Source organism: Siphateles boraxobius, unplaced genomic scaffold, assembly GCF_051911475.1.
Source record: "Siphateles boraxobius isolate OS27281-9 unplaced genomic scaffold, OSU_SipBor_1 34, whole genome shotgun sequence".
Taxonomy (NCBI): domain Eukaryota; kingdom Metazoa; phylum Chordata; class Actinopteri; order Cypriniformes; family Leuciscidae; genus Siphateles; species Siphateles boraxobius.
This window is the reverse complement of record NW_027508964.1, coordinates 248,726-272,604: the sequence shown is the minus strand read 5'-3', so window position 1 is coordinate 272,604 and position 23,879 is coordinate 248,726. Positions and strand designations below refer to the sequence as shown.

Genomic DNA, 23,879 nt, shown 5'->3' with positions numbered 1-23,879 from the left:
AGTGAAGCCAAGTACCTTTGGAGTATTTCCACTCAATAGTTGGCCGTGGCTCTCCATCCGCAGAGCAGTTCAAGATGACCGATTTACCGTAGATTCCATCCTGGTCTTGAGGCTGCACTTTAAACCTTGGTGGAACTACAAACAAATCCACAAATCACATTCAAGTTGTGTCTTCGTGAAAGTTTCTCAATTTATAATACAAAAAAGGATGCTTTAAGGGATAGTTCACCCAAAAATGTAAGTTCTGTCAGTAATTACTCTCCCTCATGTTGTTCAACCCCGTAAGACCTTCGTTCATCTTCGGAACACGAATTAAGATATTTGTGATATTAAATCTGAGAGCTGGATCACTCCTCCATAGGCTTCTAAGGGATTGAAACTTGTTCCCCGAAAAGTTATTAAAGACGTTGTTAAAATATGACCACCGTCGGCCAACAGTGAGACTACGTTTGACGTACAACACAAAAGCGCTGCGCTGTTACACTAGTGAACTCACTCGACGCCCACAGAGCTATTTTAGTCGCTATTTTTGTTTGTTTTTGTGCACAAAAAGTATTCTCGTCGCTTGATAAATTTAAGATTGAGTCACTGTAGTCACTTGGACTATTTTTAACGATGTCTTTAATAACTTTTCGGGGAACAAGTGTCAATCCCTTAGAAGCCTATGGAGGAGTGATCCAGCTCTCAGATTTAATCACAAATATCTTAATTTGTGTTCTGAAGATGAACGAAGGTCTTACGGGGTTGAACAACATGAGGGAGAGTAAATACTGACAGAATTTACATTTTTGGGTGAACTATCCCTTTAACATTTATTCTTACCTCTAACAATGAGCTGACTCTGGTATTTGACGACAGCGGCGTCGTTTTGGGCGATGCAGGTGTAGGTGCCGTTGTGCACCCGCTGGAGGTTGGAGATACGCATTGAGCTGGTGAAGTCGATGTTGTCGATGGTAACACCCAGGCTGGCATTAATGGGCTTTCCATCTTTCTCCCAGGTGATAGAGATGGGAAGGTCACCTGAGCGCACAACGCAGGGCACGAAGACGCGATGGCCGATGGAATATCGTGGGAATTCGAAAGGCTGGATAAAGGGAGGCACTGGCGACAACCAGAGAACATTGTTAAATATTGCTACTGTATACCAACTGAACAGACCTTTTTAATTCCATTATTTAACTCATTTTACTTCCGATGTCAAGTATCAGTACCTTTCACAGTGACGTGGACACTCTGGTTCTTGAACAGCTGGGGCTGGACGAGCACATGGCAGCTGTACTCTCCTTCGTCCAGTTCTTTCTGCACGTTCAGCAGCTTCAGCGTGCCATTGTTCTCGAACGCCCTTTGACGGTCATTAGAAGGGAGAAGGTTGGAGTTCTTGTACCATTTGATGGAGTAATACGGGTAACCAATCACATGGCAGTGAATGTACATGTCCCGCCCTGCTATAGCTGTGAGGTTTTTCATTGGTCGTATGTCAGCAGAACCTTTAAGGATACAAAAAAGAAACACTTCTCTTTAAAAGAATATTGACATTGTGATGAAATTCCAATTTGCAGAAAATGTAGCAAAAAAAGAAAGAAAATATAGATTTATGGATTATGGATGAGGGCCTTTCTAAGATCATAGAAAGAAAAAGACAACACAAGTAAACAAGGGTAGTTTGATACTCCTAATCTTGACTGTTTCTCACACATTGCATGCCATTTTTTTCCATCAGGGAATGACATTAACACCACTAGCCACTTTGGCGGGTTGAATTTTATGTATAATATATACGTTTTTCAATGGCAGTCTTTTAAAAAGGTATCTAACTAAGTACAATGTAGTGTTATCAAAGATTTTTCGATACATATCAATACTGAAATATCAGCTTCCAATACTAATTTTCCTCAGAATAGATACACAACACCAGCTGCTCTTTCTCTCTCTCTCATCTCTCCGACAGCGAGTTGTACACAAACCCGCCTCCGCTCACTCACTCGTTTCATTTGCTCTGGAGGAATATTGTTGGTGACTTGAATTTCGCCGTGGGATTGTGTGTATTGCACATAGTTTTACTCATTCCCGCATTCATTTTTGTGCTCACAGCCGCCTAGCAGTACTAAATTGAGTTCTGTTTTGCTGCTTATTGCGCTTAAACGGACAAATACACACAAAGTAGTGTCAAAATGCGGGCTTGGCGAGTATTCACGTTCAGTTATGTTTTAAGTGAACGTAAACAGTTGAGAAAAAGAAAACGCATGTGTAACTGTATAAGGGATCCGTGAGTCAGTCTTAAAGTGACAGCAGCCTAATATACCTGCTGCCAAATTATATGATAATATTAAAAATATATATATGGCAGTTTTTTCCCATGGTATTGAAGTCAAAATGGTGGCCAGTGAAAATGCTGAGTGGCTAGTAACTTTGGAAAACCAAAGCTTATGAGCGAAAAAGTTAATGTTAAGCCCTGTATACCATTGTGAAAAAGAATTGTGCTTAATTATATTGAATGTGCACTTGTAGTGTAATTCAAATCTTAGGAGTATATTGTTAAAAAAAACTGTACTGGCAGATCACATAAAATTAATTAGTGCACTTTTTTAATAATGTCAGATTAAAAGTTTTACTTTAGAGTACATTTTAAAATATTTTGTTTTAATAATTCTATAACACCTATTTTGATTTGTTGACTAACAGAAAAAAAGCACATGTAAAGTACTTGATTATAATTTTAACTGTAGTGTGTTATTGTACATTAGATTTAAAGTAGTGGGTCGGAAAAGCCACTCAAAATTTCATTATTAGCTAAAATAATATAAAATACGTATCAATTTAATACTTGAGGAACATGCAATTAACTGTCAGAAAACAATACATTCAGTTCACATTTCCATTATATATAAGAAGGCTATTTAAAAATATGCTAAAGTGTACTTTATTTTCACAAGGGTAATATGAAGTCTCCAGAGGATATTGTTTGAAATATAGGTATAAGGACACACAAAAAATAAAATGATCACAAACACACACTACATGCACCCAAAAAAAAAAAACCTTCTTGAGATCTACAACCGTGGTTTCAGGAAAACAAATACACACCCAGCCATATGAAAGAGTGACCATGACCAAAAAAAGCAACTAAAAGAATAAAAAGCTCAGCAGATCTTAAATAACAGCAGATGTTAGTCAGGCCCTCGTCTCATGTATGAACTTGAGATGAGCAGAATGAAATATTCGTATATGTGTGTGTTTTGGAGGAGTCGATCTGACAAGCACCTCTTACGTTTATTCGAGCCTGGTAGGAGACCGTCCCTGCAGAGTTGTTGCCGGTGCAGCGATAGACCCCGCTGTCACGGACCTGGGTGTGGGAGATGTTCAGGTAGCTGACCACGCTACCCTCCGCCGTTATACTGTGACCGATGCGGTGCCGACTGTCCTTCATGATGACGTCATCGTCCAGCGTCCAGGTGACGGCGGGCTGTGGAGTTCCCTTGACGTGACACATCAAGGAGACAAACTCGTTCGGACCGACCACTTTCTCGCTGAAGGCGGACAGGATCTTAGGGGTTCCATCTGCGGACAGAGATGTTTTTATTAAGCTTTAAAGGTGCAGTGTGTGATTTTTAGCGGCATCTAGTGGTGAGGTTACGAATTGCAACCAACAAAAGTTACGGTGGCCGACAAGAAAATATGTCATCGTCTGAGACAGTAGAGAGTAGCAGTTCAGCAATGAGGTTTCTTTACAAGGATAAATTAAGAAATTATGTTTACTTAATTATTCAGTAAAACTATTTATTATTGCGAATATTATTGTTACTTGTTCATCATGTGTCAGTGTTTTATTTGCTGAACTAAGCTTGCTTCCTTGCACGAAGAGCAACATAGTAACGAAACGCGTTTGTCCGTTTAGGGCCACCGTAGAAACATGTCGGCGCATTTCAATGATCGGGAACCCGCGGTGTGTGTAGACACAAACTGCTCATTCTAAGCTAATACAAATATAACGGTTCATTAAGTAAGGTCTTTATACACCACTGAAAACTTCTTTTTCAAGGTAGTGAGGAAACGCGCTCTATAGCGCTGTGTGTTCGCTGTCGGCTACGCTAGAAACATGACCACACAATATGTCGACCTCCATAGAAGGGGGAGCCCGCGGTTATGGAGATATAAATGTCTCATTCTAAGCTAATAAAAACATAACGGTTCATTATGCAAGGTCTTTAAACACCACTGAAAACATAGTTATGGATCTTATATTGCATTTCTGTCAATAGATCCTCAGAAATATTACACATTGCAGCTTTAAGAAATCAAAATGCAACCAAAATGAAAAGGCCGGGACAGTGCTGACCTTCTAAAGTGACTTGCACGAAGTCCTGAGCTGACATTTTGGCTTTCCTGGCAAAGCATTGGTACGCTCCACCATCGCTCTTCGCCATCCCGTCCATCACAAGGTTCTCCTTATTGATCCCGTTCATTCGTACGTTGGCGCCGGCAATGATCTTGTCGCCGTTGCGGTACCAAGAGAGCTCGAACTCATCTGAACCCGTAACACTGCAGGAGAGCGACACCTGACTGCCCACGCTGCCTTTCACCTTTCTCGGACTGACCACCACTTTAAGAGGTTCTGGAACACCACAGTGGCATTGTTTATGTTAGCTTCATCAGTGGGATATTAAAGGGATAGTTCACCCAAAAATGTAAATTCTGTCAGTAATTACTCTCCCTCATGTTGTTCAACCCCGTAAGACCTTCGTTCATCTTCAGAACACGAATTAAGATATTTGTGATTAAATCTGAGAGCTGGATCACTCCTCCATAGGCTTCTAAGGGATTGACACTTGTTCCCCGAAAAGTTATTAAAGACATCGTTACAATAGTCCAAGTGACTACAGTGGCTCAATCTTAAGTTTATCAAGCGACGAGAATACTTTTTGTGCGCAAAAACAAACAAAAATAAGGACTTTATTTCAACTATTGATTTCCTTCTCTGTGGGCGTCGAGTGAGTTCACTAGTGTAACAGCGCAGCGCTTCTGTGTTGTACGTCACACGTTTGCTCACTATTGGCCGACGCTGGTCATGTGTGTGATGATGCGTGTGACGTACAACACAGAAGCGCTGCGCTGTTACACTAGTGAACTCACTCGACGCCCACAGAGAAGGAAATCAATAGTTGAAATAAAGTCGTTATTTTTGTTTTTTTTTGCGCACAAAAAGTATTCTCGTCGCTTGATAAACTTAAAGGACAAGTTCTTCAATCTTAACCGTTCTATTTCATCAGAAACAATCTTAAAACAGGGCTTTAAGTGTAAAATACCGAACTTGTCCTTTAAGATTGAGCCACTGTAGTCACTTGGACTATTTTAACGATGTCCTTTAATAACTTTTCGGGGAACAAGTGTCAATCCCTTAGAAGCCTATGGAGGAGTGATCCAGCTCTCAGATTTAATCAAAAATAACTTAATTTGTGTTCCGAAGATGAACGAAGGTCTTACGGGGTTGAACAACATGAGGGAGAGTAAATACTGACAGAATTTACATTTTCGGGTGAACTATCCCTTTAAGTGTTCAGTGACTCAAAAAAAATGTTTGAATGAGAAACATATATACCTTTTACCGTGAGGCGACCTATGACCTCTGCGTTTCCGTAGCTGTTCCACACTTCACACACGTAGCTGCCGCTGTCGCTGGGCTGGGCTCTCTCGATCAGCAGGCCCGTCACGCTCTGGCGGAACCGCGAGTCTGATTCCAGCGGTCTGTTGTTCTTCAGCCAGCGGTACTTCGGGGCGGGGTGTCCGGAGGCCTTGCACGGGATCTCCACCCTGTGGGACGCCATGACCTCCCGCTTCTCAAACCCATCGAGGATCGCAGGCGCTGAGTTTGTAGGATCTATTAAATATAAGATGTGTTCATTTATATATAATTTTAAACATCCATCTCTCCATCTATCTATCCACCCATCCATCCATCTGTCTGTCTGTCTGTGCATCCATTTATCTGTCATCCATCCGCCATCCATCCATGCATCCATCTGTCTATCTATCTATCTATCTGTCTATCTATCTATCTATCATCCATCTATCTGTCCATCTATCTATCTATCTATCTATCTATCTATCTATCTATCTATCTATCTGTCTATCTATCTATCATCCATCTATCTATCTATCTATCTATCTATCTATCTATCTATCTATCTATCTATCTATCTATCTATCTATCTATCTATCTATCTATCTATCTATCTATCATCCATCTATCTGTCCATCTATCTATCTATCTATCTATCTATCTATCTATCTATCTATCTATCTATCTATCTATCTATCTATCTATCTATCTATCTATCTTCCATCCATCCATCTATTCATCATCCATCCATCCATCCATCCATCTATTCATCATCCATCCATCTATTCATCATCCATCCATCCATCCATCCATCCATCCATCCATCCATCCATCTATTCATCATCCATCCATCCATCTATTCATCATCCATCCATCCATCCATCCATCCATCCATCCATCCATCCATCCATCCATCCATCCATCCATCTATTCATCATCCATCCATCTATTCAGACCCGTCGCTATGGGCGGGCCATAGGGGGCCGGGCCCGCCCCCAAAAATGCTTGTGCCCCCCCACTTGAGGCACAGATAATTTAATTTTAATTTAATTTTAATATTATCATAGTTGCTAATTTTGTGCTGCATTTTGCATTCTTTATCATTAAAATATTAAAAATATAAAGAAACAATGGTGTGATTTAGTTTGATTGATGGGTATCTACACTGCAACAGCCTATCACGGCCTTACAAAAGAACGTTAGGCTACGTACGTGATATACAACTAAGCCGCTCAACAGTTACCGTGCATTTTTGAAAGCTGTTTCAAAACGAGTTTTCACTGGCTTACTCGCTTCAGTTCCTTCCGAGTGGAATGATACTTTGATGAGGAGGTTCTGCTCGGAGAAACGCTTCCTCCCGCTGTTCTGGGACTGGAGAGAGGACAGCGCTGCCTCCACTCAAAGTATCTGTGCGAGTGTATTTGCGTGCGTGTGTGTGTGTGTGTGTGTGTCTGTGTCATGGCAATGCATATCCTTCTGTTGACTGCTTTAAAATGCAATGTTTGAGAGATGCTTCTAGTGTTACATCTAATATTTTGTGTAGTCAAGTGTTTTATGGATATTCATAACATTGCTTGTGTGTAATGTGGTGTAGGCTAGGCTACCTGGTCATATTGCTGTTGTGCTGGGTGACTAGAGTTGATTATTAAATAAGTTATACATACTGTAGGCTAATAATAATTGTGCCCCACCATACATTTCATATGCCCCCCTTAAGACTGAGGTCTGGCGACGGGTCTGCATCTATTCAACCATCCATCCATCCACCCATCAATCCATCATCCATCCATCCATCCATCCACCCATCAATCCATCATCCATCCATCCATCCATCCATCCATCCATTCATCCATCCATCATCCGGCTCTCTGTCTGTCTCTGTCTATCCATCCATCCGTCTGTTCAATCTGTCTGTCTATCAATCTATCCATTTATTTGTCATCCATCCACCATCCATGCATCCATCCATCCGTCTGTCTGTCTGTCTGTCTGTCTATCTATCTGTCTGTCTGTCTATCTATGCATCCATCCATCTGTCTGTCTGTCTGTCTATCTATGCATCCATCCATCTGTCTGTCTGTCTGTCTGTCTGTCTGTCTGTCTATCTATCTATGCATCCATCCATCCATCCATCAATCCATCATCCATCCATCCATCCATTTGTCCATCTATCTATACATCCATCCATTCATCCATCCATCTATTCATCCATCCATCCATCATCCGGCTCTCTGTCTGTCTCTGTCTATCCATTTATTTGTAATCCATCCGCCATCCATCCATGCATCCATCTATCTGTCTGTCTGTCTATCTATTCATCCATCCATCCATCCATCCATCAATCCATCTATTCATCCATCCATTCATCATCCATCCATCAATCCATCCATTCATCATCCATCTATACATCCATCCATCCATCCATCAATCCATCTATTCATCCATCCATCCATCCGGTCTGTCAGTCCATCTATCAAGCTACCTAGCGAGTAAAAACATCTTCTAGCTACTTGAATGGAAACCATTAAAAAAAATCTTCTGTTTGTCAAGCTTACATTCCCACAACATCAGTTAAAGTCAGTCTGGCTTTGAGTTTGAGTCACATGATGATCCACCAGGAATGCACTTTACGTCACTTCTTTGGATTTAAGTTTTTAGACATTTTAGAAATGTTTAGACTCCTTTTAGACATTATAAGTTATGTTATATCTAGTTCTTGTAAAAGATTACTTAAAATGCGTTAGCACTCACTGGTCTCTGGCTTTTTCACAGAAACTTTAAAGCAACAGGAACGATGAACGTCTCATCTGACTGATTAATTCTATATCATTAAACACTTTCACCTGGCACAAAGAGCCGTGCGCTGTTGCTCTGTCTGGTCTCGGATGTGTAGCGATGTCTCGTCATGCAGCGGTAGTTGAATAATTCGTCCTCCTTCTGCACATCTAAGATGTACAGGGCTCCCGTGGACGTTATGAGAAATCGAGCCCCTAAAAACCACACAAAACACAATATTATTAGTGTGAGGTAAACATCTTCAATTAATTGGTGAGCGTTAAACACAGTTAATCTGTAGCATCTGTGTGTCATAATGAGACATTACAGACATGGTAAACATAATCTTGTTTATCGCATCAGCCTCAACAGGAACTCGCTGATTTGGCGCCGCTATTCCTGCCAGTCACGTGCGGTTTTGATTGCCCCGCCGCTCATGTACCAGTAAGCACTGATTTCATGCTAATGGTTTGATAACACAGAATGTGCAGGTCGTAAAACTTTATGAGAAATAATGTCTGCCAGGGCCGCCACACGCTCTGCCATGCCTCTCAGAGGAGACGTCTGTGTCAGATTTGATTGAGAATGCCATTTGCTCTCATTTCTATGCAATGACTGAAACGGAGGGGTGGAATTTGTCTCACTTCTTGTAACAAGAACATATTGTACAGCCCTCAAATAAAAAGGTAATTCCATTACGTCATTTAAACCTCAGTTTTCAGAGAATTCCTGAAGCAGAAGCACTAGAGTGAATTCAGATGTCAAAGATTAAAAATTGAATATAGTAAATATAGTATTATTTATATTAATACATTTAATAAATTCATGTTTTTGCATCTTCACAGATCTCTTCCACATTTGCTTTCATTGTACAGAAAAGAAAGACCAGAGGTAATGTGAGCACCCGTCCCGCATTGCGTCACCGCACAGCACTTTCACCGCGTGTCCCGCACGGCGCATATTGAGAAAATGTCCCGCATTTTCATCAGTCTGTTGGTTTTTGAATATCACATTAAGAAAATGTGCATGCGTTATTTTGCCTTTTTAAGAAAGCATTTTATTTATTCTTTTGCGGCGTAGTTTATCAGCTATATTTAACAGCGCTTCGTCAGAAGTACAAATACAACAGCAGTTTCTAAAATCCTATCCAGTGGTTGAAAGCGCAGGAGTAAACACGGACACTAGTGGGTTGTGACGCTGTCAATCAAAATGTGGAGCGGTGATTCGTTCCGTGTTTCTGTCAGAAAACAAATGGATAATTCGGTAAACTAAATTTTAAATTTAACAGAATTGATCAACTTGTTGCTGCTGTGGTTGTTTTAATTCACATCCTTTCTAAAAAAAAAATATGAACGTTTTTGGTTTAATATATTCTTAATATATAAGACTGTCAATGATCTAAATTCATGTTGGTTTATATTTGATTTGTTCATTATTTATTTTGTTGGATTTCAGTTGGACTTGGTCAGAACTGTGTCATAAATAGTGATCTCTATGATGCGGCTGCCTTTGGCCTCAGTGATGCTGAATTTAAATGTCATGTAAAATAAAGACATGTTATGTTACATTGTGATGTAATGCTGTTTTCTGGAAGGGACTAAAGAACAAAGTATTTTTATCAGCTGAAAGGCAGAATGCAAATGTTTTAATTAAGTTAGATAAACATTATATAACAGTTTCAGGTTATGTTTTATTGTTGGTAACATGTCCCACATAAACTTATAATCGTCCCACATTTGGTTTGTTTGATGGTGGTCATCCTAGCAGAAACACGCTCTTCAAACTCGTTTTGTGTTCCACTGCAGAAAGTTATACCGGTTTGCAACAACATGAAAGCGAATAAAGAATCATTCTAATTTTTGGGTAAACTATTAACGTAGTAAAAAAATCACAAGCGGTAAAGACCAGCTATGAGGATGATGCGATGATGCTACCCTCTAGATTTCAGATAAATGCCCTTCTGAGCCGCTCCTGATGCTCTTGTTCTCCTGTGGGCTTTGTCTGGGCTATTTTCCAACATAATCTCCATTTTATTACAAAATGCCTCTGTGTGTGTGTATTTATGTGTATGTGAGTCTGTTACTGTCTGTGTGTTAAATCAAGCACCATAAGTAAACAGTTTAGCAATGAATAAAAGAAGCTAGAGCGAGCCAAAAGCGAGATGCAGCTATTGTGAGTTCTGACCCAGTTAGAGATGACACACCGCAGATCTGAGGTCCTGCAGGCATCGCCAGGCGTCGACTTAATGTGGAGTGTGACAAGCTACACTTTACACAGCAGCGAGTGGGTGGAGAGAGAGAGAGAGAGAGAGAGAGAGAGAGAGAGCGAGAGAGAGAGAGAGAGAGAGAGAGAGAGACAGAGAGAGAGAGAGAGAGAGAGAGAGAGAGAGAGAGAGAGAGAGAGGAGAGACAGAGAGAGAGAGAGAGAGAGAGAGAGAGAGAGAGAGAGAGACATAGAAAGAGAGGAGAGAGAGGGAACGTATTCGTTTGTCTAAGCAAAGATTAATGAGCTGTCTGATTTTAAACCTCAAGCATGTAAGGATCTAAATGTAAAATTAGTTTATTAAATTAGTGTTCATTTTTTTATGTTTTGTTTGACAAAATATACCCTATTTACTGTTTTTGCTACTTGTTACTGTTAATTATTAAATATATGTTTAAAACCCTATTTAAAAACATAAAATAATACTTATATAAATATAGGCCTATCTATCTATCTATCTATCTATCTATCTATCTATCTATCTATATATATATATATATATATATATATATATATATATATATATATATATATATATATATATATATATACACTGACCTAAAGGATTATTAGGAACACCATACTAATACTGTGTTTGACCCCCTTTCGCCTTCAGAACTGCCTTAATTCTACGTGGCATTGATTCAACAAGGTGCTGAAAGCATTCTTTAGAAATGTTGGCCCATATTGATAGGATAGCATCTTGCAGTTGATGGAGATTTGTGGGATGCACATCCAGGGCACGAAGCTCCCGTTCCACCACATCCCAAAGATGCTCTGTTGGGTTGAGATCTGGTGACTGTGGGGGCCATTTTAGTACAGTGAACTCATTGTCATGTTCAAGAAACCAATTTGAAATGATTCGAGCTTTTGTGACGTGGTGCATTATCCTGCTGGAAGTAGCCATCAGAGGATGGGTACATGGCGGCCATAAAGGGATGGACATGGTCAGAAACAATGCTCAGGTAGGCCCTGGCATTTAAACGATGCCCAATTGGCACTAAGGGGCCTAAAGTGTGCCAAGAAAACATCCCCCACAGCATTACACCACCACCACCAGCCTGCACAGTGGTAACAAGGCATGATGGATCCATGTTCTCATTCTGTTCACGCCAAATTCTGACTCTACCATCTGAATGTCTCAACAGAAATCGAGACTCATCAGACCAGGCAACATTTTTCCAGTCTTCAACTGGCCAATTTTGGTGAGCTCTTGCAAATTGTAGCCTCTTTTTCCTATTTGTAGTGGAGATGAGTGGTACCCGGTGGGTCTTCTGCTGTTGGAGCCCATCCACCTCAAGGTTGTGCGTGTTGTGGCTTCTGTTACGAATAAAGGTGATTACAAGAGACTGCGACTTTGGGTGTCTCTGTATTTCTTTGTGTTTCTGCCGTGGTCTACTTTCTCTTTCGCAGATGAAGCGCTGATTGGTTGTCCTGGTTAGACTCATTGGCTCATCTCTGCGGTTTGTCATCAGAGAGGAGGGAAATAGCGATCCAATCACGGGGATCATCAGGAAATGCGGGAACTATAAAGGAGCACCTGAACGCGATTGATGTGGCCAGCTTTTTGTTTTGTGAACTGCAACCGTTTGCTTAGTTCTTTGTTATGTTTGTGTTGACATTCGTTTGATTATTGAATCAGTTTGTTTATGTTAAGTGTCATGTGAATCAGTGTTAGTTCTGTAACCTGAAATCCTTTGCTAGTTATCTGGAATTGAGTATTGATGCTTTGTTAAAACGGGATAAAGAAAAGGGTCAGGTAAGATGTCACGTGACATACATTGTGCACATGTAGTATTTTTCTTTGTTTAAACACACTAGATTTAGGGACAAGTGCCACCGTTGTATTTTTGTTTTGGTTAGTTAGAGTAGGAAAGCATACGACGTCGCGGACGTCGAAGACCTTTCTTTTCTACATTTTATTTTGATTAGTTAGGTTAGACTAAAAACGGGTAAGAAAGATTGTTTTCTTTTTATTCATTTCTTTGAGTTGGCACTGTCCAGTTGCCCTTTTCCTTTCCTAGAATTAATATATAATTTGCTGGTATGTTTGTTACTTTATTGATTGGCAATTATTTGTTTGAATTGTTTCTTTATAAGTATATGTACTTGTGAAAATACATATATTTTATGGAGAGCTCTTTTTGACCGGTTGTGGCCAGCAATAAAAACCCTTAAGCGTTCTACTGCCTTTGCTTCACTCACTTCCCAGTGTTCTTTTGGTAATTATTGTCGAGGGATGATCAATGTTCCCCTTCTAACGCCCTAGACGGCTAAAATCTAAGAAGGGTCGTAACAGCTTCACAAATGCTTTGCTGCATACCTCGGTTGTAACGAGTGGTTATTTCAGTCAAAGTTGCTCTTCTATCAGCTTGAATCAGTCGGCCCATTCTCCTCTGACCTCTAGCATCAACAAGGCATTTTCGCCCACAGGACTGCCGCATACTGGATGTTTTTCCCTTTTCACACCATTCTTTGTAAACCCTAGAAATGGTTGTGCGTGAAAATCCCAGTAACTGAGCAGATTGTGAAATACTCAGACCGGCCCGTCAGGCACCAACAACCATGCCGTGCTCAAAATTGCTTAAATCACCTTTCTTTCCCATTCTGACATTCAGTTTGGAGTTCAGGAGATTGTCTTGACCAGGACCACACCCCTAAATGCATTGAAGCAACTGCCATGTGATTGGTTGATTAGATAATTGCATTAATGAGAAATTGAACAGGCGTTCCTAATAATCCTTTAGGTGAGTGTATATATAATTTTAATAATGGTAATTAAGTGTGTGTGTGTGTGTGTCTGTGTGTGTATTATATATATATATTCCCGGCTCTGCAGCGATATCCCCTTTACTCAAACACACACTTCAGCGGGAGCAAATTACATCTCTACTAACAGTCACACTGTATTTGTCTTGAGAATGAGAAGACTTTTCAGGTTATTTAGAATGAGATTATTAACTCAGGAGCATTGCTATCCCCTGTCATTTTGTGTTAGAGATGGCACAACGAAAGGCCAGACGTTGAGGACGAACACACTCACAGAAGAGCCGATCTGGGTTAGGGTTAGGGTTAGGGTTAAGGTAAGCTGTGTGCCCCAGTTTTAATCTGATAGCTGAAGCTTTTGAGGTGCTTTAACTGTTTCGAAATGACAGGTTACTGGGATCCTTTCTCTTCCTGTAAAGCCGATTTCTCTGTTTCTCCCTCTAGCAATCTCACATTTTTTTCTTTCCTTTGAATACTGTTGCACACCCAAAGCTATACAATGCTCCTCCCGGATTTTTAATGCATATCCCACAATGCCGTTTTGACACTTTTCTTTTTCATCACTGCATTAAAACCCTCTGGAGCAATAATGTGTACTTTTGTATTTTTTAATTTTAATTACATCGCTAGTAAGTGCTTTTTGATCCTTAAAAAACAGTAGCAAACTATTATTCACAATTTGAAATCAGTACAAACTGGCACATATTCCCACAATACCTGTTCCCAACCCTTCACCAAAACACCAACTTGTACATATTTTACAGTTTTGTTAATTAAACATTTAGCTTGTATGAAATGTTATGTGACAATTGTTATGAATTGTAAATGTGAGACTATGCTGTATGGAAGCTTTTTTCGCCACAGAATAAAAAAAAAAGAATAAAGATATTTGTGCTTTTTTATCTCACAATTCTGACTTTTTCTCACAATTGCGAGTTTACATCTAGTTTTTTTCTCAGAATTACGTGTTATAAATTCAGAATTGCGATATAAAAACTTTTCTGATTTTTCCTCAGAATTTACTTTTTTTCGCAGACATTTTTTCCTCAGAATTGGATTTTATAACAATTGTGAGTTTATATCACAGAATTCTGACTGTATAATTAGAAATTGTGAGTTCATATAAAGCAATTCTGACTTTATAACTTGCAATTCTGAGTTTATATCTCACAATTCTGACTTTATAACTTGCAATTCTGAGTTTATATCTCACAATTCTGACTTTATAACTTGCAATTGTGAGATTATATCTAAAAAAAATTCCTAAGTGAGATATGTAGGCAAAAAAAAAAAAAAAAAAAAAAAAAAGAGTCAGGATTGTGCAATAAAAGTTGCAATAATCTTTTAAATTGTTTTATTCCATGGCGGAAACAAGCTTCCATAATGCTGAGAGTAGTGGACTCCAGAGGAAACAAAATTATACTTAAATTGAAAACAAAAAAGTGTGATTTTAAGTATAATAAAAATAAATTATTGTCTTGTATATATAAATGACGAAAGTGTGCTTCTGCCATGGAAAAAAAACATTGTGACTTTCTTGCAATTCTGACTTTATTTCTCATTACTCTATTCAGAGTTTATAACTAAACTCAGAATTGCAAATCACAATTGTGAGTTTATATCAGAATTTTGAGATATAAATTTGTAATTGCGAGTTAAAGGCCTGGTTTCACAGATAGGGTTTAGATTAAACCAGGATTAAGCCTTAGATAAATTAGTGCATTTAAGTACCTTTTATAAATGTGCCTTAGAAAAAAAAAAACATTACTTGTGTGCATCTTGAGACAAAACAATGGCACTGACATGTTTCAAGATATACCCGTTCAAGTTGCTTCAGTTAAAACAGATTAAACATGCATTTTAGTCAGGACTAGGCGTAAGCCTTGTCTGTAAAAACCGGGCAAAATAAAGTCGGAATTGTGAGATAAAAAATATTTTTTATGATGCTTATTTATTATTTATCCCATGGTAAAACCAAGCTTCCATAGAAAATGATGTTACAGTAGCTGTTACGTCTGGCTTATTTCTGTATTATAGTTCAACACTGTTGTCTGTCATGCAGGGCAAGTTGCTGAATCCTGAATAAGCATTAATATGCAAATGTGGAAGGTCATATGTTAATGAGCTTGTGGTTCTGACTGACATCAATACCATGATGATTTCTGAAAGACCAGAGAGAGAGACACAGAGAGAGAGAGAGAGAGAGAGAGAGAGAGAGAGAGAGAGAGAGAGAGAGAGAGAGAGAGAGAGAGAGAGAGAGAGAGAGATGGAGAGAGAAAGAGAGAGAGAGAGAGAGATGGAGAGAGAGAGAGAGAGAGAGAGAGAGAGAGAGAGAGAGAGAGAGAGAGAGATGGAAAGAGAGAGACAGAGAGAGAGAGAGAGAGAGAGAGAGAGAGAGAGAGAGAGAGAGAGAGATGGAGAGAGAGAGAGAGAGAGAGAGAGAGAGAGAGAGAGAGAGAGAGAGAGAGAGAGAGAGAGAGGTGGAATGCAATTAACACGGTTGTGAAAAAGCATCATTTATCAGAGTGTGAGATGTTGACAGCAGCTTCTGTTGTCAGGGAAACGTGGCCCATACTGTTACTGTACACAGACACACACACACACACACACACACACACACACACACACGTTGTTGTCGTCTGTTGACGTTGAACAAGCAGAATGTGGCGGTTGGTCGTGTGATATTAGTCCCGCCCCTCCACCACTGTGATTGGACGGTTGGGTAAAAAGTGACAGTGATGAGCGCTGCGTTTTACCCAAAGTTGAACATTCTTCAACTCTCGCCGACCAGTAAAAAACGCCGGGCGCTCAGCACTTCAGCGTGAAAAAACGCCTCGTTATGCTCATGGCGTTTAAAAACGCGGCGCTCCCATTGAAAACAATTGGATAAATACGCCAGCTGTGTGAAAAAACGCTTTGGTGGACACACGGCCTTACTGTGCAAGCTGAAACCTCAGTGCCTGTTGCACCGAGTGTTGCTGCAGGTCTTTTGCACTCGAGGCTTTTTCTGAACCCGCATTTTCAGAAATCTAGCATCCGTTGATATCTTCCTTTTTCTGCCCCGTTCAGGTAGTGTCACCACTGTTCCTTAACTCTGAACTTGTGAACTATGCTTTCAACGGTGTCTCAAGGAACATTGAGTTCCTTCGCTATCTTTTTGTATCATGTTCCTTGTTCGTGAAGGCAAGAGCTGTTTTGCAGATTTGTGCTGTTGTGAGAGATTATATTCAGGGGGTTGAATAATTTTGAGATTATTCACTAACCCTAACCATCACAGAAAACTTTCTGCATTTTTACATTTTCAAAAAAACATAATTGAATATGATTTGTATGCAGACGCAGTTAAGACTATTTGATGTATTCCACTTAATACACAACAATTTTTTTTAAATAAAAACACAATATAATGCGTAGGCTACGTATCCCGCACCGTAACAGATTGCCTGGTTTTATAAGCCGGCACAGACTGGGGGAGGAGCCACAAATCCGTGAGTACAGTTTACAAACCCGTGGGAATGGATTGCGAAAGCGTGGGCACAGTTTATGAAGTCGTGGGTACAGATCGCAAAAACTGAAGGCACGGTTTGCAAATCTGAGCGCAGATTAGAAACTCGTGGGTACGGTTTATTAATCCATGGGCACGATTTGTTAAACCGAGGGAACAGTTTGAGAATTCGTGAGTACGGTTTATAAACTGAGCGGACGGATTGCAAAACCGTCACCACGGATTGTTTTTTTTTCTCCCACAGGAGACTTCCCGGGAATTGAATATGATTTGTAAGCTGGTTTTCACATTGGACCAAAATATTTCCCCACAAGGACTTAATTGACCGGTCGCAAAGACCCGCCCCCTTTAGTTACTGTTTCTATGTCCGACAAGCTACGCTGCTCTCACGACACGCCATGTTCTCATGCAGTGAAAAATACATCGCGGAGCAGAGAGGACACTGACAACACACTGACAGACAGGACAGACTAGGTTACTTTTGATATGAAACAAAGTCTCAACTTAAAAATTTGGTAATTTTTTAAAGAAATGTAAACAATAAATACCATTTTGTGGCTCTTTAATGTGTCTGACAGATCGCTGTAGCGCCTCAGTTAAAGCTGCTCGTGAACCGATCATCTCTTCCTTCTAGTTCATTTATAGCATCAAATAAACATGAATGAACATAAGAAGGAATGTTATTTTAACCGCGGAAAGACATCAGTACACTTTGTTTTTCAAGTTCAAATCCTCCAACGTTAATCTACTAACTCTCCTGACTGCTTTGTCGGACAAAAATGGCGGATTCGGCAGATGGTGGATTATGATTGGTCAGATCGCCTGTCAATCAAACTCCCTGCGAAGGGTCAATTAGAGTCGTTTTGTCCCCATAATGTAGGGTTTAATTGGACACACACACACACACACACACACACACACACACACACACACACACACACACACACACACACACACACACACACACACACACACACACACACACACACACACACACACACACACACACACACACACACACACACACACACCAGTGTGTTAGTGATTAGCAGCAGCTGATAGGAAAGGTATCCCGCAAATCTGGATTACATATTCAAACAAACCTGACCCTTAAAATCATTTAGCTTCTCAGCTGCGAAACGAGCGACTGAAGGCAGAAGCTCCATTTGTCTGATATCTCTTCATTATAGATGAGCGGCACTGTAATTCAAAGACATTAAATATTCAGGACCAAGTGTGTGTGTGAGTGTGTGAGTGAGAGAGAGAGAGAGAGAGAGAGAGAGAGAGAGAGAGAGATGAGTGATGGAGAGTGAAGGGGTAGAATGAGACAAATGAAAGATAGATGGACAGATGAAAGCGTGCGACAGTAAGTGTGTGTGCATGTGTCCTTGCTGTTGTGCTCAGTTCATTAAACTCCTTGATATAAAAAACTGCAGCGAATTGAAGCCTATAATGTCAAATCATGTGCTAAATTAGATCCTGTTAATCTTTTATAATGCTGCTTACTGGAAACGAGTTTTATTTACAGTGAGGAGTTGATGACAATAAAATAATGCAGCTTTATGGACTAAAATTAAAACATGATAGCCTCCAATTGGAGAAAAAAAATAACATTTTGCATTTTCGGCGATGTCACAAGATCAATTCCTGTGTAACATACTGATAACATTTTACTTTGAATGCACAGTAAGTCAGTTTGGAGAAAAGCATGTGCCAAATGCAATGCAGATAAATTGATTTACGCTTTGACGCTCACACATTAGGTACAGAATCCCTGTCAGCTTAAAGGAGCCAGTGGCCCTCAATGTGTTCTCTGTTAAATGGATATTTGATGACCAGGTTTATTTGCAAATATGTACCTATCTCTCTCTCTCTCCTCGAGTTAGTGGAGAGATGAAGTGTGATAACACCCTGTCAATTATCCTCAGGTTTTAATTGCTCCAGGGGGAAGTTTCCATCCCTCGTGACTTCTGGCAGGACTGGGTAAACAGGAACAGACGGTTACCGCATCTCAGGACTTCTGGACAACACATCCCCATGTCAACTAGACTCAGTAGGCTGCATGTAAAACTACTGAGATGTCTAAAACAAAGACAAAGCAAGTGGACTGTTTTGTCTTTTTTTTTTTAAAGGTACACTAAGTAACTTTTTTTTGTTCAAAATTGAAACCATTTCACACTAGGGGCTCTATCTTGCACCCGGCGCAAATGACTTTGTACACTGACGCATGTATCATTCCTATTTTGCATCCGCGCAAAGCGGACGTTTCCCTCCACAGACACACGTCGGTTAACTAAGAAATACACTTGCGCTCCCCGAGGCGGTTCAGCGCAAACTTTCCCTCATGCTATTTTGCTGTTCTATAAAACAATTGCGCCACTGACCAGGAAAAACCCAGTCTAAAGTCAGTGGCGCGTTGCGCGTACATTCAGATGCTATTTTAAGCGCGCATGCTTGGCCATAATACAGAGTGTGAACAACGCGCATACACTGTAGATGATTCTCTCATCTACACAGATGCATTTAACTTTTTGCAAATGATACATTATTATAAGGAAAAATATTAAAACACAAGGGAAATCATTGTTGTGTCCATGACGATGGGGAAAATAGGCATAAAGCTTACACATTTACCCAAAATTATTATATGCATGTTTAACCGAAGCTAATTTGGGAGGGTTTGTCCCATCCTCAATGTCACTTCTCTTTCTTTTACGGCTCTGACGAGAACATCGATCTCCTCGGCTGAGAACCGATTCTGAAGCACGCCTGGTAAATGCGCCGTTATAATAATATTGCGCCATGGAACAAGCGCACCTCGTTCATCATGCTCTTAAAGGGAATGTGATATAAAGCTCTTATTTGTTTGTTTCCCGTTACGCCCAAACCACACCTATGAATAATGAAGCTACTTCAGACCAACCCCTTTTAGATTTGCGCCAGGCGCAAGAGGCATTTATCCCGCCGGGAAAATAGCAACAGCGCCGGGATCCACCCACAAAGTTACTTGCGCTTTGCGCTTTGACACTTGCGTTTCAGATCGTTAAAATAGGGCCCTAGAACTGCCACAAGCGGTCATTTTGATTCCAAACTCTATATCTTTAAAATTCTGTCAGTAATTACTCTCCCTCATGTTGTTCAACCCGTAAGACCTTCGTTCATCTTCGGAACACGAATTAAGATATTTGTGATTAAATCTGAGAGCTGGATCACTCCTCCATAGGCTTCTAAGGGATTGACACTTGTTCCCCGAAAAGTTATTAAAGACATCATTAAAACAGTCCAAGTGACTACAGTGGCTCAATCTTAAGTTTATCAAGCGACGAGAATACTTTTTGTGCGCAAAAACAAACAAAAATAACGACTTTATTTCAACTATTGATTTCCTTCTCTGTGGGCGTCGAGTGAGTTCACTAGTGTAACAGCGCAGCGCTTCTGTGTTGTACGTCACACGCATCATCACACACATGACCAGCGTCGGCCAATAGTGAGCCTACGTGTGACGTACAACACACTATGATAAGCCCGTTATAAGTGTTCATATTTTAGGTCTGATGGGATGGTTCTGGCGGGAAATTGCGTACATACATCACTTGCCCGTGCGTGTCTCGTCATAACCATGTATTATGACAGAAAAGTTGCTCCGGCTACTTTGATGCATGTAGGAGTGGGATAGGTTATTGTCACAACGAGCGGGAATGTTTGATATGGAGCAGCTAAATCTTCCAGGGAATCACCCGTTTAAAAAAAAAAAAGCTCGTAATAAAACAAGAATCAACATCGGCTTGGCTTTTTGGAGATGTTGAGAACCGAGGGATTTAAAATGTCGTAAAATTAATGCGGAGATGACAGTGTTTTTATTACTCAACAGGTGAGTAACATATTGGATTGAACATAAAAATTGCCATATGTAGTTCTCTAACAGAGCTCACTGTAAAGCATTATCTGAAGGGTTATTTCATTATGGTTTTAGCAGCGCTGTGCTGGAATACATTTTCAAGGAAGTATTGTGTCTTTAATGGGTTTATCTACATTAAAGCCTTCAGCTATAGTCAGCCTGAGATCCTTTCCATCTAAACGATTATATCTCTTAAGTCTAGTAGTAAATATCTTATGAGCAATAGGAGAACCATATTAATCCGCACAGAGCCGAAGCACAGCCAAAACAATGTTCTTCTGCAAAATACATGCGCTTTTGTTTTTAACCACTAGAGGGCCAAGAGTTACATACTGTACATTTAAATATGCATTTTGTATGTATAGTTTGTGTATATTAAAAAATGAAAACAAAGGGTCAGATCAAAGGGTCTACTTCAGTGGCGTTACAAGTCAGCCCTGGGCCCATATAGGCAAAATATATAGGCAAAATATAGGCAAAATACGTCACTTTATTTTAAGGTGACGTAACTAGACATTACTACATGTATTTACTATAGTAATAACAGGAAATTATGCATAATTATAAGTAACTAACCCTAAACCTTACATTAACTCTATAGTAAGTAGGCCTACATGTAGTTAATTAATATTACTCAGTACTTATTTGAGTAAGTATATGTAACTACGTCACCTTAAAATAAATTGTAACCAAAACATTTGTATTTGCCCCCTCTCGGTTGAAATCGTGTTTGCTATATGCATGTGCTACGCCACTCGTCTACTTTATATACAGAATAGAAATAATGCCTTAGCAAGCACAACTAACCAGAAAATGCTAGTTCTTTAGCAATACAAACATTTTACATTTTATACTTCAGTTCTACACAACGTATAATAAAAAGGATGCAAAAATAGGATATTAACCACATGAGACTTTCTCTCTTTCTCTCAGGGTTAGTCGTAATGGTGTTTCTGTCAGCTGCTCCACCTGAACAATGTGCACTGAATGTTACCGTGGAGACCGACAATTACTCCATTACGCTTTTGTGGAGTTGACATTGTTCTTTTAGGTCCGTACATCTTCCCCGAAAGCCACATTTGCCCTTGTGCAAAAAAAAAAAAAAAAAAAAAAAACGTGTTCAAGTTTCCAAGAACTCACATTACATAAATCATGTAACCACAGATCTTTCGTCTCATGCTGTCGGACACAGTAACACGCTAACGTGCATATTCATAATTTAAGCGAACAACGCCATTTTTGATGTGCTGAATTTTTACCTCTCGTCTCCACTGCAGCTGCTGCTATCGGAGGTAATTAGCCCCTGGCTACGGTTTAATTGCCTGTCAGCACATGCAGTAAAATGCAGGTTAAACGCCCAGGTGCCAAAAGCCTGTGTTTCCTCAGTGTCTGCCACCCACGGTGCCGTGATGCGCAGACAGACCGTATACAGAGCCAGACGCTCCTTTCTGGAATACAGCTGTCCTGTGAAGCCTGCAAATTTGCAAAAGTCGGGTTGTCATGTCTGATACACCCACTTTCTACCCAGAACACCCCCCTACCCCCTCCCAAACCATGATTCTTTCTCTTTCCTTGACAGCTGCTCTTTTTCCAGCATGTACTGAACAAAAAAAAAAAGCTTTTAGCTATTTCAGAGACATGTCTATTTTGCGGTTTGCATTCTCTCTGACTCTTCACTACGAGACGTTATCTGTCTCTTTAGGTGATTTGACGGGTGGAGGAAGGTGAGTCTGTTACTGTGGCAACCAGCGGAGTGACTCGTAGGCTTTGACATTAGCATGTAAGCGGGTGGAGACGGGGGGTTGGTGGTGTTGCTGGAGGCAGATCAGAGCAATGTGTCACTGGGCTCCTGCACCAAGACATTCTCCCCGTCTCCTTCTCACAGGAATAAGCTCTGAGAGAGAGAGAGAGAGACAGAGAAAATAATCCCTTTTTGGGGTCCTGTCTCTGAGGAGATCAAGCCCCCAGCAATGTCTTACTCAAAATTCATATGACTGAACATTCAGAAAAAAATGCATTTTTTATGCATTATACATGTAATACTTTTGACGGACTAAGCCTTTTTGAAATCGGACGGTGCCATCCAGTGTGCTACAAAAAGCCCTTGGCACACTTTTCGACACAACAAAATGCCGCCGTGAGCGAAATTTTAAATATAAACTACAAGACTGTTTGTATTAATTAGTAGTGCGTGTTAAGGCAAACATCACTATCACTACAAATAATACAAACCCTGAACTCTAAATAATTAACTCTTTCCCCACCGGCATTTATTTTTTTTAAGTTGAAAGCCACCGCCAGAGTTTTTGATCGTTTTCATACAATTTTCATGACCCACAGAATATTTTGTTGTATGAATATCTGAACATACAATATATCCAAAGATAGAACAGACCCTCTGATTTGAAAAATTTAATAAAAAATCGGTTCTACTTTATATTAAGTGGCTTTAAGTGCTATGTACTTGCATCGAAAAATATGTACAATGTACTTATTGTGTTGATGTTGTATTGCAAAACACTTTTGCTGCTATTGAGGTGTGATACGGGTAAGGTTGGGTCAGGTGTCTGTGATACGGGTAAGGTTGGGTCAGGTGTGTGTGATAGGGGTAAGGGTAGGGTCAGGTGTGTGTGATACGGCTGAGGTTAGGGTCAGGTGTGTGTGATACGGCTTAGGTTAGGGTCAGGTGTGTGTGATACGGCTGAGGTTAGGGTCAGGTGCGTGTCATACGGCTGAGGTTAGGGTCAGGTGTGTGTGATACGGCTGAGGTTAGGGTCAGATGTGTGTGATATGGGTGAGGTTAGGGTCAGGTGTGTGTGATACTGGTAAGGTTAGGGTCAGGTGTATGTGATACGGCTGAGGTTAGGGTCAGGTGTATGTGATACGGCTGAGGTTAGGGTCAGATGTGTGTGATATGGGTAAGGTTAGGGTCAGGTGTGTGTGATACTGGTAAGGTTAGGGTCAGGTGTGTGTGATACGGGTGAGGTTAGGGTCAGGTGTGTGTGATACTGGTAATGTTGGGTCAGGTGTGTGTGATATGGCTGAGGTTAGGGTGA

The 23,879-nt window shown here is 40.3% G+C and overlaps 1 protein-coding gene across 4 annotated transcripts in view; it reads right to left on the bottom strand.

Annotated features, from left to right (window-relative positions):
- The window catches only part of dscama (Down syndrome cell adhesion molecule a), a 94,060-nt gene that overhangs the window by 50,049 nt on the left and 20,132 nt on the right, over nucleotides 1-23,879 (bottom strand). For 2 of the 4 annotated variants that reach the window (XM_077195654.1, XM_077195653.1), the window contains exons 3-9: nucleotides 8,461-8,607; nucleotides 5,597-5,875; nucleotides 4,337-4,612; nucleotides 3,262-3,558; nucleotides 1,212-1,487; nucleotides 823-1,101; nucleotides 16-135 (exon numbers count right to left, since the gene is read on the bottom strand). In XM_077195654.1, the coding sequence (XP_077051769.1) occupies nucleotides 16-135; nucleotides 823-1,101; nucleotides 1,212-1,487; nucleotides 3,262-3,558; nucleotides 4,337-4,612; nucleotides 5,597-5,875; nucleotides 8,461-8,607 (1,674 nt within the window). Of the gene's footprint in view, nucleotides 1-15; nucleotides 136-822; nucleotides 1,102-1,211; nucleotides 1,488-3,261; nucleotides 3,559-4,336; nucleotides 4,613-5,596; nucleotides 5,876-8,460; nucleotides 8,608-23,879 lie in introns of those variants that run through there. The other 2 variants (XM_077195656.1, XM_077195655.1) reach the window with 2 other exon arrangements.